Here is a 16,392-nt window from a genome sequence, read left to right on the forward strand (position 1 = left end):
TTTTTTTTGAGACGGCGTCTCTGTCTGTCACCCAGACTGGAGTGCAGTGGAGTGATCTTGGCTCACTGCAACCTCCACCTCCTGGGTTCAAGTGATTCTCCTGCCTCAGCGTCCTGAGTAGCTGGGATTACAGGCATGCACCACCATGCCCGGCTAATTTTTGCATTTTTAGTAGAGACGGGGTTTCACCATGTTGGCCAGGCTGGTTTTGAACTCCAGATCTCCAGCAATCCACCCACCTCGGCCTCCCAGAGTGCTGGGATTACAGGCGTGAGCTACCGCACCCGGCCCATGTTGAACTTCTGTTCCAAAAGTACTGATTTTTCAAGTATGTATCAACAAGCACTAGTATTAGCACCACCACTTAGTGAACATGTGAGTGGAATTGTGAAAATGTTTGATAAGATTTTGAGCCATAATGACAGTGAATTGTCACCAAATCCACTTACAGACAGCCCATGCTTCCTGTAATACTGAGGAAGAAAGGCGGACTTCGTCTTTGCCAGCTAAGTTTGCCACCCTGTGGTCCCAGTGAGAACATAACTTGGTAGAGACTGGCTATACAATTAATAAATTCTTGAATGGTTTTAACTGGAGGGAAATTGTGTTATTTTAAAATTTATCCCTAAATTTTGACTTTATTAATATATGGGCACTAACATTTTTCAAATTTCACTACTACAAAACATTTTACAAATAATTTTGTAGCCTGCTTGTGCTGTATTTTCTTAACTCCTGGGGTAGAATACTGGGTGAAAGGCCATTTTTCTGGGAACCCCAGTTTTGGATGCCCAGCCTAGTGCTCCACTCTCTGTGCCACAGTGCTAATTAACAAGTGCCCTGGGGGTATCCCAGCCAATAAGGGAGAAGCTGGGTTGTGGTTGGCTGAGTATCCTGGCAGAGAAAGGGTGCTTTCTATGCCCAGCATCTCAGGATTTCTGTTTCCTCTTCTCTGTTTCTTACAGGCTCGCCTCTATAGCCTGCAGTCGGACCCAGCAACCTACTGCAATGAACCAGATGGTGAGAGGGTAGCAGTGAGGGGGTGGGCTTGTAGGGCAAGTAGACTAAGGGGGTCTGGTTGTAGGCCCTGTTTGTCTCAGGTAGCAGAGGCCAGGCACCCGCTATGTAGGGGGACCAGAGTGAGACTAGTGTGTACCTTATACCGTGTGGATTGGGTTGATGTTCTCTTTTCTTTCCTGAACTTGAGCTGTCCTGCCCACCCTGCAGGGACTTGGCCCCTCTCATCCCTCATCCTTAGCTCAGCCTCCCTCCCAGCCCTGCTGCCCCACTTGCCTTCTCTTCAGCTTGTGTTGGCTAAGCCCCTGCCATGCAGCAAACCCCATGATGGAAACTGGAGATCAGAAATGAGCCAAACCCTCCACCTAGTCCAGCCCTCCAGGAACTAGCGGTTAAGAGGGAGAAAGCAGAAACAGTGAATAAAGTAGAAATACTAGAGAGCAGCATGACTGCTTCTACAGAGCAGCGGGACAGTGGGAGCCCAGAGGAATGGCACCTTTCCTGGTCTGGGAACCAAGCAAGTGATGCTGGAGTTGGGTTTTGTTTGTTTGTTTTTGAGATGGAGTCTCACTTTGTCGCCCAGGCTGGAGTGCAGTGGCGCGATCTCGGCTCACTGCAACCTCTACCTCCCGGGTTCTAGCAGTTCTTTTGACTCAGCCTCCCGAGTAGCTGGGCTTACAGGCACCTGCCACTGTGTCCGGCTGATTTTTGTAATTTTAGTAGAGACGGGGTTTCACTACATTGGTTAGGCTGGTCTCGAACTCCTGACCTCAGGTGATCCACCCGCCTCGGCCTCCCAAAGTGCAGGGATTACAGGCATGAGCCACCACACCTGGACGGAGTTGGAGTTTTAAGGTTAAATGAGACGTCAGTTAGCTTCACTATGAGAAGTGGGGAAGGGCATTCAGGCAAAGATTGCTGGGAGAGAGAGCAGGGAGCACCCCACCTTTTAGTAACGCTAGGTTAAAGGGTGCGTATGAGGAAGTGAAGGCAATGAGAGCAGCTCATGGGAGCCAGATTGTGAAGGGCTTGGTGTGACAGACCAGGCAGTTGGAATTTTGGCCTAAAAGGCTCACAGTAGTAGCTCTAGACCTCTCTTTAGTCACAAAGGCCTTTAAAAATCTATTGAAAATGACAAGCCCTCTCTCCACAAAACTTTTTGTGCAATATGGGAATTCTTTGACCCTTTGAAGCCCATCTTGGACTCCAGCTTAAAAAGGCCTCCCATAGAGAACCAGTGAAAGTTTTTGAGGCCTGGGGTGATCAGAGTTTGCATTTTGTAAAGCAGCCCTTGGGGCAGCATTGTAAAGAATGAAATAGAAAGACAGAAGACAGGAAGACCAGTTAGGAGGCTAGGTAGGAATCCCGTGTCAGAGGTAAGGCCAAAACCTAGGAAGAGTCAGGTGGCATGGAGAGGACAGTGTGCATATAAAAGACACAAGTTAGCCAGGCGTGATGGTGTGCCTGTAGCCTCAGCTATTCGGAAGGTTGAGGCAGGAGGATCACTTGGGCCCAGAAATTCAAGGTTGCAGTGAGCCACAGTTGTGTCACTGCACTCCAGTCTGGTGACAGAGCAAGACTCTTATCTCTTAAAAAATAAAAAAGAGACAACTGAGGAAGTGTGATCTAGAGTGATTGGATAAGGGAGGAGATAGGATGGCCCCCAGATTGGATAACCCTGTCAGATAATCAGGTGGGAAGGAAAATGAGTGCATGGTGTGTTTGCAGGTAGAAGTATCGGGGGTACTTGGAACTCTGGATCTGGGGCCAAGAGAGTAGCCTGGGCTGCAAAGAGAGACACAGTGGGAGGATGAGGTTGAAACTTATGGTTTAGTGGCAATTATTTTGGGGGAAAAAAAAGCCAGAGAGAGATGGAAAGGAAAGGAAAACAAAAAACCCACAGAGACTCAAATGGACCAACCAGAGAAGTGGAGGAAAATAACAAAGGAGTGAGAAACCAGGACAGACGAGGGCTTCGGGAGGAAGGCAATGGCCCCCAGAGTCAGAGATGGTCACAAGAGGGAAGACAGAGAAATAGATGTTGGCTCTGGCAGCTGGGGTCATGTGACCTAAGAGCAGCTGTTTCAGAGACGAGGAGATTCAGTAGCCAGGTGCCATGGGCTAAAAAGCGAGCAGGGATATGAGAACATGGAGACTGCAGCCCCTTCTGGAGATCACTCAGGTGCACACCCGCCCCTTCACCCTGCCTGACCCCCTACCCTTGGCTAAGTGGCTTTGAACACACAAGCTTTCTTCATTTTCCATGACCAGCCTTAGGTATATTCTGTAGGCCCAGTGTTCTTTCCCCAGACCAAGGGAACTGACTGTCAGCATCTGTCCCTCTGCAGGGCCCCCGGAATTGTTTGACGCCTGGCTTTCCCAGTTCTGCTTGGAGGAGAAGAAGGGGGAGATCTCAGAGCTCCTTGTAGGCAGCCCCTCTATCCGGGCCCTCTACACCAAGATGGTGAGGGCCCAGTCTGCAGGGCCTCAGCCAGCTCCAGGCTTGAGGTGTTGGGAGGTGGGAGGGACATGTTCAGAGTCACTGTGGCGTCATCTGGCTCGGAGAGCACTGGGAGGCTCCATAGAGCCAGACCAGCCATATCCTGAGCCAAGAACTCACATGGGAGAAGCTGGTTTGCCAGGCTTCTGGCAGTCAGAGAATGGTGAGAAATGAAAGGGCCAGCAAAGCCTGATGGGAGTTCTTTTCTCCCTCCTTGGCCAACCCGGACTAGGAAGGTGGGTCTGGCCGAAACTTTGGTCAGGGTGGAAGTGCTCTATCACTGCTAAGCCGCTTACTGGGTCTGATATCCAGACTTGCTGGGAATAGACTGATAAGGGTGGGGACACAGACCCCACACAAATACTCCCAAAGTCTCACCTCCATTTTCCCCTCCCTCCAGGTTCCAGCAGCTGTTTCCCATTCAGAATTCTGGCATCGGTATTTCTATAAAGTCCATCAGCTAGAGCAGGTACGCTGGTCTAGCCTGGGGAGGTCCCCACTCAACCCTGGGGGAAGCAGGCTGGATTTATTGAGAGAAGAAAGGGATACAGGGTGCCAAGAGTTGTGGGATCAGGACCAGGATCTGGGAAGAGGGTGCCCTGACTTCCTGTGTCCATCTGCTCCCTCACATTCAGGAGCAGGCCCGGAGGGACGCCCTGAAGCAGCGGGCGGAACAGAGCATCTCTGAAGAACCTGGCTGGGAGGAGGAGGAAGGTAAGAGGCGTTGAGAGGTGAAGGGCAAGTGACACATCTGTGTGGGACACTCTGGGCTGGGCCATGCTTTCTGAAGCCTGGAGAGACTTGGCGCCCATCAGGCAAGAGTAGGGAACGAGCACATTGTATGTGCTGAGGATAGGCGGAGCTAACAAGGAGATATTGAACAAGGCTAGTGGAATTCCGATTTAGCTACAGAAATCCCATGTGTCAGTTGGTGTAGATTCCCCTGCCAGCCCATGAACCAGCTGCCGCCTAGTCACTGGGGAGCTTCTTGAAAATCCAGATTCCCTTCCCCACCTTCTAAAGAAGACTGTAAAGAAGCGGCCAGACATGTATTTTAAACAAGCTCCCTGGTAATATTAATGCACAGGCTGGTTTGGGAACCACTGAGTTAGGGAGGGAGCTGAGCATCCTCTACCTGTAGCTCAGTTTATAACAGCACGTTGGAGCCTTCTGGATGATATAATATTAATGCATTTCTTAAGTGTTTACACCATATGTCGAGGCTGCACTAAGAGCTTTACACAGAGTCCTTACCACCACCCTATTACCCCTCTTAAGGATAAAAGTAAGTTAAGAGTAAAAGTTAGGTGACTTGCCCAATCATATACCTAGGATGTAGCAGAGCCCATCCTGAACCCAAAACTGACTCACTTCTGAGCCTTGGCTTTCTAATCCATAACAGCCCCTTGAACTGCATTGCTGGAAGCCCACCAGGCATTAGGCCCCAGGGCTGAGCAGGACTTTTGACTAGCAGGGAGTGTCTGCAGAAGCATTGTGATGGCAAAGGGGAGAGCTAAATGACACTATTGAGTCTTTTTTTTTTTTTTTCGTTTTGAGACAGTCTTGCTCTGTCGTCCAGACTGGAGTGCAGTGGTGCAATCTCGGCCCATTGCAACCACCGCCTCCTGGGTTTAAGCGATTCTCTTGCCTCAGCCTCCCGAGTAGCTGGGATTACAGGCATGTGCCACCACACTCAGCTAATATTTTTGTATTTTTAGTAGAGACAGGGTTTCACCATGTTGGCCAGGCTGGTCTCAAAAACTCCTGACCTCAGGTGATCCACCCGCCTCGTTCCCACAGTGCTGGGATTACAGGCGTGAGCCACCGCGCCCGGCCCCAAGGTTGTCTTAGGGCTGGCCAGGGTACATTTCCCTCTTGCCCCTCCCTTTCTCTCTCTACAGAGGAGCTCATGGGCATTTCACTCACATCTCCAAAAGAGGCAAAGGTTCCTGTGACCAAAACTTCTACATTCCCTGAAGGAGGACCTGGCCCCCAGAGCCCCTGTGAAGAGAATCTGGTGACCTCAGTTGAGCCCCCAGCAGAGGTGACTCCATCAGAGAGCAGCGAGAGCGTCTCCCTCGTGACACAGATTGCCAACCCAGCCGCTGCACCTGAGGCACCAGTGCTGCCCAAGGACCTGTCCCAAAAGCTGCTAGAGGCATCTTTGGAGGAACAGGGCCTGGTTGTGGATGTGGGCGAGACTGGACCCCCGCCCCCTATTCACTCCAAGCCCCTAACCCCTGCTGGCCACCCCAGCGGCCCAGAACCCAGGCCTCCAGCCAGAGTAGAGACTCTGAGGGAGGAGGCTCCCACAGACTTACGGGTGTTTGAGCTGAACTCGGACAGTGGGAAGTCTACACCCTCCAACAATGGAAAGAAAGGTAGGTCTGGGCTGGGAGTGGTGGCTCATGCCTGTAATCCCAGCACTTTGGGAGGCCGAGGTGGGCGAATCACCTGAGGTTGGGAGTTTGAGACCAGCCTAACCGACATGGAGAAACCCTGTCTCTAAGTACAAAATTAGCTAGGCATGGTGGCACATGCCTGTAATCCTAGCTACTGGGGAGTCTGGGTCAGGAGAATCGCTTGAAGCCAGGAGGCAGAGGTTGCAGTGAGCCGAGATTGCGCCATTGCACTCCAGCCTAGGCAAGAAGAGCGAAACTCCATCTCAAAAAATAAAATTAAAAAAAAAAAAAAAAAAAGGTAGGTCTGGAGGTCTAAGCCCATTGTTGTGTGGGGTCAGGGCCACCTCCCAAGGCAGATTTGTCTCCTTGTCCCTTTTTAGGATACTATGAGCAGATTTTTTTCATTTCCAATAGTGATGACAGCTGCTATATATTGACTATTTGCTAACATGTTTCATTCTTTTTTTTTTTTTTTTTTTTTCGAGACGGAGTCTCGCTCTGTCACCCAGGCTGGAGCGCGGTGCCCGGATCTCAGCTCACTGCAAGCTCCGCCTCCCGAGTTGACGCCATTCTCCTGCCTCAGCCTCCCGAGTAGCTGGGACTACAGGCGCCGCCACCTCGCCCGGCTAGTTTTTTGTATTTTTTAGTAGAGACGGGGTTTCACCGTGTAGGCCAGGATGGTCTCGATCTCCTGAGCTCGTGATCCGCCCGGCTCGGCCTCCCAAATGCTGGGATTACAGGCTTGAGCCACTGCGCCCGGCCACGTGTTTCATTCTAAATTGCACATTAATCTCTGAAATAAGAATGCATCTTAAATTGTTGGCATCTTAAGAGTCAACAAAACAAGTTTGATGCTAGATCCCATGCTACATATGTTATATGGCACTTAATTTCTCAGTATTACTGTCCTCATTTTACAGATGAAAAAAATGAGACCCAAAAATACTAGGTTAGGTAATGCCCAAGTTCACATGGCCAGGAGGCCCAGATTCAGACCCAGGGCTGTCTGACTCCAAGCCCGTGCCCTTAACTAGCACACTGTGCCAATTTCTATCTTTTTGGACAATTTAACCTTACCCTGGCTTGGAAATCCCAGTGACATTGATGTTAAAGGGTCTTCGTCCTGTGTAGCCTTAGGAAAGTCATTCAGCTTCCCCAGGCCTTTATTATTATGAAATATATAAACAAAACTCATATGTGCAGTTTAAAGAAGAATAAAATGAACATCCATGAACTTACAGTGACCCAGCTTGAGTAATGGAGCTTTAGTTTCTTATCTGTATAATGGAATTTTAGACTGGAGACTCTGAGTTTATGTCAAAGAGCAACCTCTGTAACTGCAGGAATTAAAGGACAAGGATAGCCTTGGTGTCAGCCTTTTTACCACATCCAAAATACCACTTCAGGTATGGCTGATTATCACTAAGAACCGCCCCCCTCCCAGTCCCCCCACCACCTGCACACTTCACACACGCATCCTCCTGTCTTTGCTAACACTCAGCACCAGCCACAGCCACAAAGCTTGCCCGGCAGGTAAGGCCTGGCCTGCTGGCCCAGGAAGGGACTGGTTTGCCACAGTGGATGGGAAATGAACCCCACCTCACCTCTAACCTATTCCCTGATGGAAATCATGGAGTTTCCAGTCTCCAACCCAGTGCCTCCCTTCTGACTGATCAGTGAGGTCATCCATTGGGCTCCTACCTGGTTTTGTTTTTTTTTTTTTGAGGCGGAGTCTCACTCGTGTCGCCTAGGCTGGAGTGCAGTGGCGCAGTCTCGCTCACTGCAGCCTCCACCTACCGTGTTCACTCCATTCTCCTGCCTCAGCCTCCCGAGTAGCTGGGACTACAGGCACAGCTACTTTTTTGCCACACCCAGCTAATTTTTTGTCTTTTTAGTAGAGACAGGGTTTCATTGTGTTAGCCAGGATGGTCTTGATCTCCTGACCTTGTGATCTGCCCACCTTGGCCTCCCAAAGTGCTGGGATTACAGGCGTGAACCACCGCGCCCGGCCCAAGCTCCTTCCTGTTCTTTATGAGACACTGAGTGGGAGAGGGGCAGAAGCCGCAGTCTTTGTGAGGGAGCATAAAGCAGGATGGGCCAGTCTGGTACTGGAGGAGTTCAGAGAAAGAAGGAATCTCTGGACATCTGTGTTGCTTCGCCAAGGAGTCAAGCCTTGTATAGGAGAGTTGACAAGTTTGGGGCAGGTGCAGGGGAGTGGTAGTCTAAGATGAGGGGGCCTACAAGGACCAGCTAGCAAAGGTCATGGGGCATGTTTAAGGGGTGGTGACCTAAACCCACTCTTCTGTATTCTCTCCCAGGAGAAGGAGGTACAAGAAGGGTGAGTGGGTTGACTCAGAAATAGAACTTCGGAATTTAAAACCTTAAGCTGGATTCAGAAGGTTGGCCTTGGGGCCATAAAGCAGCAGAGCATGGATGCTAAGGGTGTGGGTTCTGGAGTTCAGACAGTTCTGGGTTCAAATCCCAACTTTGTTCATAAGCCATGTGACTTCAGAAAGATTACTAATCTTCTGTAAGCCTTTGTTTGCTCTTCTATAGACGGGATAATTGTTTCATGATAGATCCTCAATCAGAGCAGAAATTTAAGTAGAGCCCTGCTTTGGGGAAACGATAATAGAGGTAACATTCTCTGAGCACTTTCTGTGTGTCTAGCTCTGTGCTAAGCACTTGATATGCATGTTACTCAATCCTTACAAAAGCCCTGTGAGGGCCGGGTGCGGTGGCTCAAGCCTGTAATCCCAGCACTTTGGGAGGCCGAGACAGGCGGATCACGAGGTCAGATCATCGAGACCATCTTGGCGAACAAAGTGAAACCCCGTCTCTATTAAAAAATACAAAAAACTAGCCAGGCCTGGTGGCGGGCGCCTGTAGTCCCAGCTACTAGGGAGGCTGAGGCAGGAGAATAGTGTAAACCTGGGAGGCGGAGCTTGCAGTGAGCTGAGATCCGGCCACTGCACTCCAGCCTGGGCGACAGAGCAAGACTCCGTCTCAAAAAAAAAAAAAAAAAGCCCTGTGAGATCTGTGTACTTTTTCCTATTTTTCTAGTGGTAGGAACCTGAGATCAGTCACACCCAATAAATATTTCAGAGAGTATGAAATAGTCCTGTAGGAGACGGAAGAGTAGGTGATGGGCCTGACAGGTATAATAGGTTTGCTGGGTGGATGGTCCCAGGGCCCTTGTGATTGTAGATTTTAAGTGAGACCATCAACCTGTTGTATTTTTGTTCAGTCACATTCAGTTGCTTAGGTGCAGGAACAGAGCAGATGGGGAGTTGGATCTAATTAGGTTCAAGTTTAGCCAGGTAAAATCAGTGGATGAAAAGAAGAAAGTCCGCTGGGCCTGGTGGCTCATGCCTATAATTGCAGTACTTAAGGGAGACTGAGGCAGATGGATTGCTTGAGCCCAGGAGTTCAAGACCAGCCCTGGCATTGTGGTGAAACCCCATCTCTACAGAAAATACAAAAAGTTAGCCAGATGTGGTGGCACATGCCTGTAGTCATAGCTACTCAGGAGGCTGAGGTGGGAGAATCACCTGAGTGGGGAGGTTGAGGCTGCAGTGAGTTGAGATCGCTAAACTGCCCTCCAGCCTGGCTGACAGAGCTGAGACCCTGTCTCAAAAAAATAAAAAGGAAAGAAAAGAAAGTATATGCAAGAAGTGATAAGAATGATGGCTTATAGAATATGAGCTGAGTAAGGGAGAGAATGAGGGATAGTGAAACAGTTGGAGGGTTACAAATTATAGGTTTCATTTGGAATTGGGCTACAAAGGCTAATCAGAAAAAAATAGTAGTGGTTGGAGACTGGATGGAATTGAAATTATAGGAGAAGTAAACATAAGCTCTTAACCACTCTGCTATGCTGCCTCTACTGCCCTCGGGGCCTGTGAAAGGAGAGGCTGAGGATGTGCTACAGAAGACCCACCAGAAACAACTGTAGTCAGGTGGGAGGCAGCCAGAGTCTTGGACCAGGCTGGAACAGTGGGAACAGAGTAGAGGAAATAAATCTTAAAAGGAAGAAAGGGGGCTTGGAGACAAAGTAACTCCTTTTTCCTCTTGGGCCCAGGTCCTAGGGTGATACAAGGCTTGGTCTCTGGGTTCAGCAGAGTCTCTTAGGGTGCCCTAGGCAAAGGGTTTTACTGGGTCCCAGGGTGATTCCTGTCATTGCAGAGCTGCTTCCCACCTACATTTTGTCACAGGATTCGTCTGTTCTGAGAGACTGGATTTCTTTCTGCACAGGAAGGGGCGAGAGATTGGGGCAGGCTCATGGCCTGGAAGGAGCCTAGAGGTTAAGACCTTACTTCATGACTGACTGTGTAACCTAAGAGCAGTATTGCCTCTGTTTCTTAACTGGGGAAGCAGAGGGCCAATTAAACAGAATAAAATGAGCTGTGAGTGACAGCACTACAAAGTTAGCAATCACCTGAAAACTTCCATTTTCAAAACCAAACCAGTAGAACTCCATCCTGAAGTCTTCAGTTGTAGCACAGGTCAGCTCTCTGCCACGTGCACATTGTGATGGAGGTCTTAGTGCTCTCCTTATGTGATAGGACAGGACGGTGGAAGGAGGCACATGGCAGAGAGAGCCCAGCTTCACATCTCCCTGTGCCACCTGAAGCCTTCGTTTCATTATCTGTATACGGGGACTGTTAATACCCACCCAAGAGGTAGATGTGGAATATTCCAGAAATGTTAGTGGATACTCTGTTCTTTACCCCTGAAAGGGTCTGCTGTAGCATTTAAGCCTGAAGAGACGGTTTCAAGTCCCTAGAGGGCAGCCTGAGGTTAGGGAAAGCTGTCATGGCCACAGACAAAGCCCTGAAGTGAGGAAGCAACCAAGAGTCTGGCTAACCCACAGGAAGCCTGTGGTGACAGCCAGATGAATGTCACTTAAGTGTCCTGAAGGCACAGAGAGATGTAGGTGCAGAGTCAGAAGAACTGGGTCTTGGCTGCCCTGACTTGCTGAGGTACCTTGTACAGAATGACTTAACTCTGAGACAAGGCCCTTAGAAGAAAGGCAGCACCATTCATTACATAGCCATGTATATATACGTAATAGGCACTTTATATGCATAGCTCTAATTCTAACACCATTGTTTCTCAAACTGCAGGCCCAGGTCTACACAGAATCACACAGGTACCTGCTTACAATTTACAATGCAGCCTTCCCAGCCACCAGCTAGACCTGCTGAGTCTTTGTTGGGATCGGGGGTGGACAGGGTAGAAGTCTGCATTCTAATAAGCTTCTCCAGTGGTTCTTTGCAGAGGGTGCTTTTATCCATATTTTATAAATAGACTGAAGCCCACAATAATTTGCCCAAGACTACACAGTGAAGGAGTAGGTATTCAACCCAGGTCTGCCTGGCCCCAGAGACCATGCTCTGGCTGGAAGAGAGGATGATACAGGAAACCATATAAGGAATGTGGGAGTGGGGCTGAGGGGTAGGTCTCAGTGCTGAGGCATCTGGTGAGGAGTAGTCAGAGAAGAAGAAATGAAGATGTTTACTGGTCATGCCATTGGAGGATGAGGGACCCACTCTTTTTAAAGGTACTTAAAAAAAAAGATTACAGGCCGGGCATAGTGGCTCACGCCTGTAATCCCAGCACTTTGGGAAGCCAAGGTGGGCGGATCACGAGGTCAGGAGATCAAGACCATCCTGGCTAACACAGTGAAATGCCGTCTCTACTAAAAATACAAAAAATTAGCCAGGCGTGGTGGTGGGCGCCTGTAGTCCCAGCTACTCGGGAGGCTGAGGCAGGAGAATGGCGTGAACCCAGGAGGCAGAGCTTGCAGTGAGCCGAGATCGTGCCACTGTACTCCAGCCTGGGCGACAGAGCAAGACTCCGTCTCAAAAAGAAAAAAAAAAAGATCACAAAGTAATATGTGTTCATTTTTGGAAAAAAATTAAGAAAAATCACCCCATGACCTCATCACCTAGAGATAACTTTGCTAGTGTATTTGGATATCTTGCTCATCTCTTCTGCATGTGTACATGCATTTGTGGGCTTTTTTTTTTTTTTTTTTTTTGAGATGGAGTCTCGCTCTGTCACCCAGGCTGGAGTGCAGTGGCGAGATCTCAGCTCACTGCAAGCTCTGCCTCCCGGGTTTATGCCATTCTCCTGCCTCAGCCTCCCAAATAGCTGGGACTACAGGCGCCCGCCACCTCGCCTGGCTAGTTTTTTGTATTTTTTAGTAGAGACGGGGTTTCACCGAGTTAGCCAGGATGGTCTCCATCTCCTGACCTTGTGATCCACCTGTCTCAGCCTCCCAAAGTGCTGGGATTACAGGTTTGAGCCACCACAACTGGCCTGTGGGCACATTTTAAAGCTGGAATGATACTGTACATGCTTTATTGAAAGGAACTATTTGTGTAGTTTGCTTCTTAATAACTTTTATATATACACTTTTAATATTGCCTATAAGAAGTCATAGCCAAATATGAATGTTTAGAGCAATGATCATCAAATAGTACAGACAGGCATCAGAATCACATAGAGCAGGGGGTGGTAAACTTTTTCTGTATAGGACCAGACCATAAATATTTTAGGCTTTTTGGGCCATGCAGTTGAAATTACTGATCTCCGCTCTTGTAGCATGAAAGCAGCCATAGACAGTATGTAAACAAATGATGTGACATGGCTGGATTTGATCCATGGGCCATAGTTTGCCAACCCCTGGTTTACAGAAAGGGTCTGTGACTATTGAGTGCCAACTATGTGTTCTAAGAACTTGAAATACATAAGAGAACAAAACAAAAGATCCCTGCCCTCATAGGGCTCATACTCTAACTCCTCTATTAATAGACAATAAACATATTAAGTCTGATTATGTAATATGTTAGAAGTGATCACTACAATGGAAAAAAGATCAATCCAGAGCCAGGCGTGGTGGCTCTCGTCTATAATCCCAATACTTTGGGAGGTCGAAGTGGTCGGATCAGCTAAGGTCAGGAGTTTGAGACCAGCCTGGCAAACATGGTGAAACCCTGTTTCTACTAAAGATACAAAAGTTAGCCAGACATGGTGGTGCGCACCTGTAATCTCAGCTACTCAGGAGGCTGAGGCAGGAGAATCACTTGAACCTGCGAGGCGGAGGTTGCAGTGAGCCAGGATCGCACCACTGCACTCTAGCCTAGGCGACAGAGTGAGACTGTTTCAAAAATAAATAAATACAAAAATTAGCTGGACGTGGTAGTAGGTGTCTTTGTAATCCCAGCTACTCAGGAGGCTGAGGCAAGAGAATCTCTTGAACCCAGGAGGCAGAGGTTGCAGTGAGCTGAGATTGTGCCACTACACTCCAGCCTGGATGACAGAGCGAGACTCTGTCTCAAACAACAACAACAACAACAACAACTAGAACAGAGTGAGGGTGATGATCGGTTGCTCTTTAGGATGGTCAGTGTAGACCACATCTAGAAGGTGAGATTTGAGCAATGGCGTGAAGGAGGTGACAAGTTGGTCTTGTGGGTATCTGAGGAGATGAGTTCCAGGTGCAGGGAACAGCCCATGCAAAAGCCCTAAGTTGGGAATGCGCCTGGTGTGTTTCTGGAGGAACAGGATTAGTATGGGCAGAATGGAGTGAGGAGGAAGAGGTTCACTGTTTTGGGTTTGAGGGGAGGTTTTTGTTTTGTTTAGAGACAGGGTTTTGCACTGTCACCAGTGGCATGATCATAGCTCACTGCAGCCTTGAACTGGGCTCAAGTGATCATCACACCTCAGCCTCCTGAGTAGCTGGGATTCCTCAGGTGTGCACTACCATGCCTGGCTAATTTTAAAATTTTTTTCTAGAGACAAGGTCTCAGTTCACTGTGTATTTCCTCTGGAAGATTTCTGTGACTCTTGGAGCCTCTGAGCCACAGTGCTTCTCCACTCTTTAGTAGCCTGCTTTTTCTGAGGTAATAGTTTAAGGCTGTTTGGCATGGATGTGAAGTTCTTCTCCAGCCTAACCTCTGACAGCCTATAGTGTTCCATCATGTAACTCACTATTTACTTGTCTAATTCCCTGTCAGTGGACTTTCAGATTGTTTCTAGGTTTCCATCACTATGACAGCACTGCAGTGAACACTCTGCTAAATTCCTGACTGAATCCAGGATTTTTTCTTAGAATAGATTCTTAAAAGTGGGGACGAGGCGCCGTGGCTCACGCCTGTTATTGCAGCAGTTTGGGAGGCCGAGGCAAGCAGATCATTGAGGTCAGGAGTTTGAAACCAGCCTGGCCAACATGGTGAAACCCTGTCTCTACTAAAAATACAAAAATTAGCTGGGCATGGGGTCATGCTCCTGTAGTCCCAGCTACTTGGGAGGCTGAGGCAGGAGAATCGCTTGAACCTGGGAAGCGGAGGTTGCAGTGGGCCAAGATCGCACCACTGCACTCCAGCCTGGGCGACAGAGCGAGACTCCATCTAAGAAAACAAAACAAAACAAAAAAGTGGGATTGCTGTGCCAGAGTGAACACAGAATGTAAAGACTTGTGTATTTGTGAGACCCTTTTAAAGCATGCTATCTCCCCAGCTACACCCTCTTCAAGTGTCCCTTCCCTGCCTCCTCCTGCTTTTCACACTGTGGCTCGTGGTTCCAGGCTCAAGCACAGACATCAGTGAGGACTGGGAGAAAGACTTTGACTTGGACATGACCGAAGAGGAAGTGCAGATGGCACTTTCCAAAGTGGATGCCTCTGGGGAGGTGAGTGGGCCTGGTGGGTCAGAGGGACGTGAGCCTAATGGTCCTGGATGTGAGAACTCTCCCCAGCCAGCCCAGCTGTCCCCTCAGGAGGGTCACTGCTCCTGTCTGAGGTGATAGGTTGTGGGAAAGGAGCTGGAGCTTCCTGCTCAGATCCACAACAGTGGTCATCGGTAGGCTCCACTTCCCCTCAGTTCCAGGGTAGATAGAGGGGAGAGTTCTTGACATTAGCTCTGTATTAAAATTGCCTGAGAAACTGCTTAAGAAAACAGATGCCGTGCTGGGCGCGGTGGCTCACGCCTGTAATCCCAACACTTTGGGAGGCCAAGGTGGGAGGATTGCTTGAGGCCAGGAGTTCAAGATCAGCCTGGCCAATATAGTGAGACCCCATTTCTATTTTTGAAAAAAAAAAAAGACATCAAACCCTACCTGACCTTCTGAGTTGTGGTCCCCAGGTATGAGGCCTGAGTATATACTTGGCCTTGGAGACAAAAGACCAGTGTGATCAAGGGCAAGTTACTTAACCTAAGCCCCTGGTTCCTCATCTAAAACATGGAATTGATTATTATAAGACCTGGCTTATAAGCTCTAATGAGGTGATCCATGTAGACACCTTAGGGCTAGTGCCTGAGACATGGTGGCACTCAGGAGACATTAGTGATAAACCCCACAAAACCCATTCCAGTTATTCAGCTCAAAGAGGCCTTAGTACTGTTATTCTTCACTACCTCTCAGAATCAAAAGTGGCTCATTTAGATTCAGAGGCTGGAACAGTCCAAAGCTTTCCCAGCTAATTAATGACAGGACTGAGGCTGCAGCCCAGATATCTGATTCATGTCAGCATTACTTCCACTGTCACATAAGAACCATATGAGTCCTTCCATTGTGTAACTCATGAGCCTGTTAGAAAGAGGTGGACAGATTAGAGAGACCTGTGAAGGGCCTCCTTTTTCATGACAGGAAACTGAAGCCTTGGGGGAATATTTTATCTACAGGAGTATTTTATCTACAGGAGTATTTTGCACTTGTGACTACCTCACTATACTCAGGACAGAGAAGGCCTATAGTGCCCTGTCAGGCCACAGGGGCTTGCTGGCTTTTTGTGTCTTTGCAGCCCCCTTTAAAACCTGATTGCAATACACCTGAGCATTCTAGAACCTCTTATACCAGGGCTTAGCCGACAGCAGGCCAAGAGTAGGAACAAAGCAAGAAAAGGTTCTGTGGGGAGACTTGAGCTGGGAATTAGGGTGTTGGTGCCCCTAGTGAAGACCTAGTGGGCACCTGTAGGCCATTGCCACCTCTGTTTTTAACCATAGTGCCACTCGGAGAGTGGCCCCCATTCACCCAAAGGCTAAGTAACTTGCCCTTGATTACACTGTTCTTTTGTGACCAAGGCCAAGTATCTGCTCAGGCCTCCTAAGTTATCTGCATCTCAGAGCCATGGCATTATCTGCTCAGCAGGAGGCAAGTTCTCCTTAAAGGACTGGGGCTGACTTGGTTCCTGTAGGCAGCCATCACCTTGTGGTGTCTGGTGTTGGTTGGCGGAAGCATTTCCTTTAGGTCTGAAATAATCAGAGCAGCAGGCCCACCCCTCAAGCAGAGGGCAGCTCTGCCCCTCAGACACATTCCTTAAGACTAGGGATTCACTCTCAGTAGGGGGCAGAGTATGGCCTAGGGTAGGGGATGGGAGGTGGCTCTGCTCAGCAAGGGGAGGTTAGGTCTGGGCCTGACTCAGGAGTAACTGTGTTTGTGATCTCCATTACCCCCTCCCATTTGCAG

General features: G+C 48.9%; 1 protein-coding gene across 8 annotated transcripts in view; it reads left to right on the forward strand.

Moving 5' to 3' along the window:
* LOC105494641 (BSD domain containing 1) overlaps window positions 1–16,392 on the forward strand; it is a 31,096-nt gene that overhangs the window by 13,151 nt on the left and 1,553 nt on the right. For 4 of the 8 annotated variants that reach the window (XM_011763253.3, XM_011763255.3, XM_011763257.2 and 1 more), the window contains exons 5-10: window positions 966–1,020; window positions 3,366–3,481; window positions 3,918–3,986; window positions 4,153–4,231; window positions 5,419–5,898; window positions 14,513–14,616. In XM_011763253.3, the coding sequence (XP_011761555.2) occupies window positions 966–1,020; window positions 3,366–3,481; window positions 3,918–3,986; window positions 4,153–4,231; window positions 5,419–5,898; window positions 14,513–14,616 (903 nt within the window). Of the gene's footprint in view, window positions 1–965; window positions 1,021–3,365; window positions 3,482–3,917; window positions 3,987–4,152; window positions 4,232–5,418; window positions 5,899–14,512; window positions 16,383–16,392 lie in introns of those variants that run through there. The other 4 variants (XM_011763251.3, XM_011763252.3, XM_011763256.3 and 1 more) reach the window with 4 other exon arrangements.

Source organism: Macaca nemestrina, chromosome 1 (genome assembly GCF_043159975.1).
Source record: "Macaca nemestrina isolate mMacNem1 chromosome 1, mMacNem.hap1, whole genome shotgun sequence".
Taxonomy (NCBI): domain Eukaryota; kingdom Metazoa; phylum Chordata; class Mammalia; order Primates; family Cercopithecidae; genus Macaca; species Macaca nemestrina.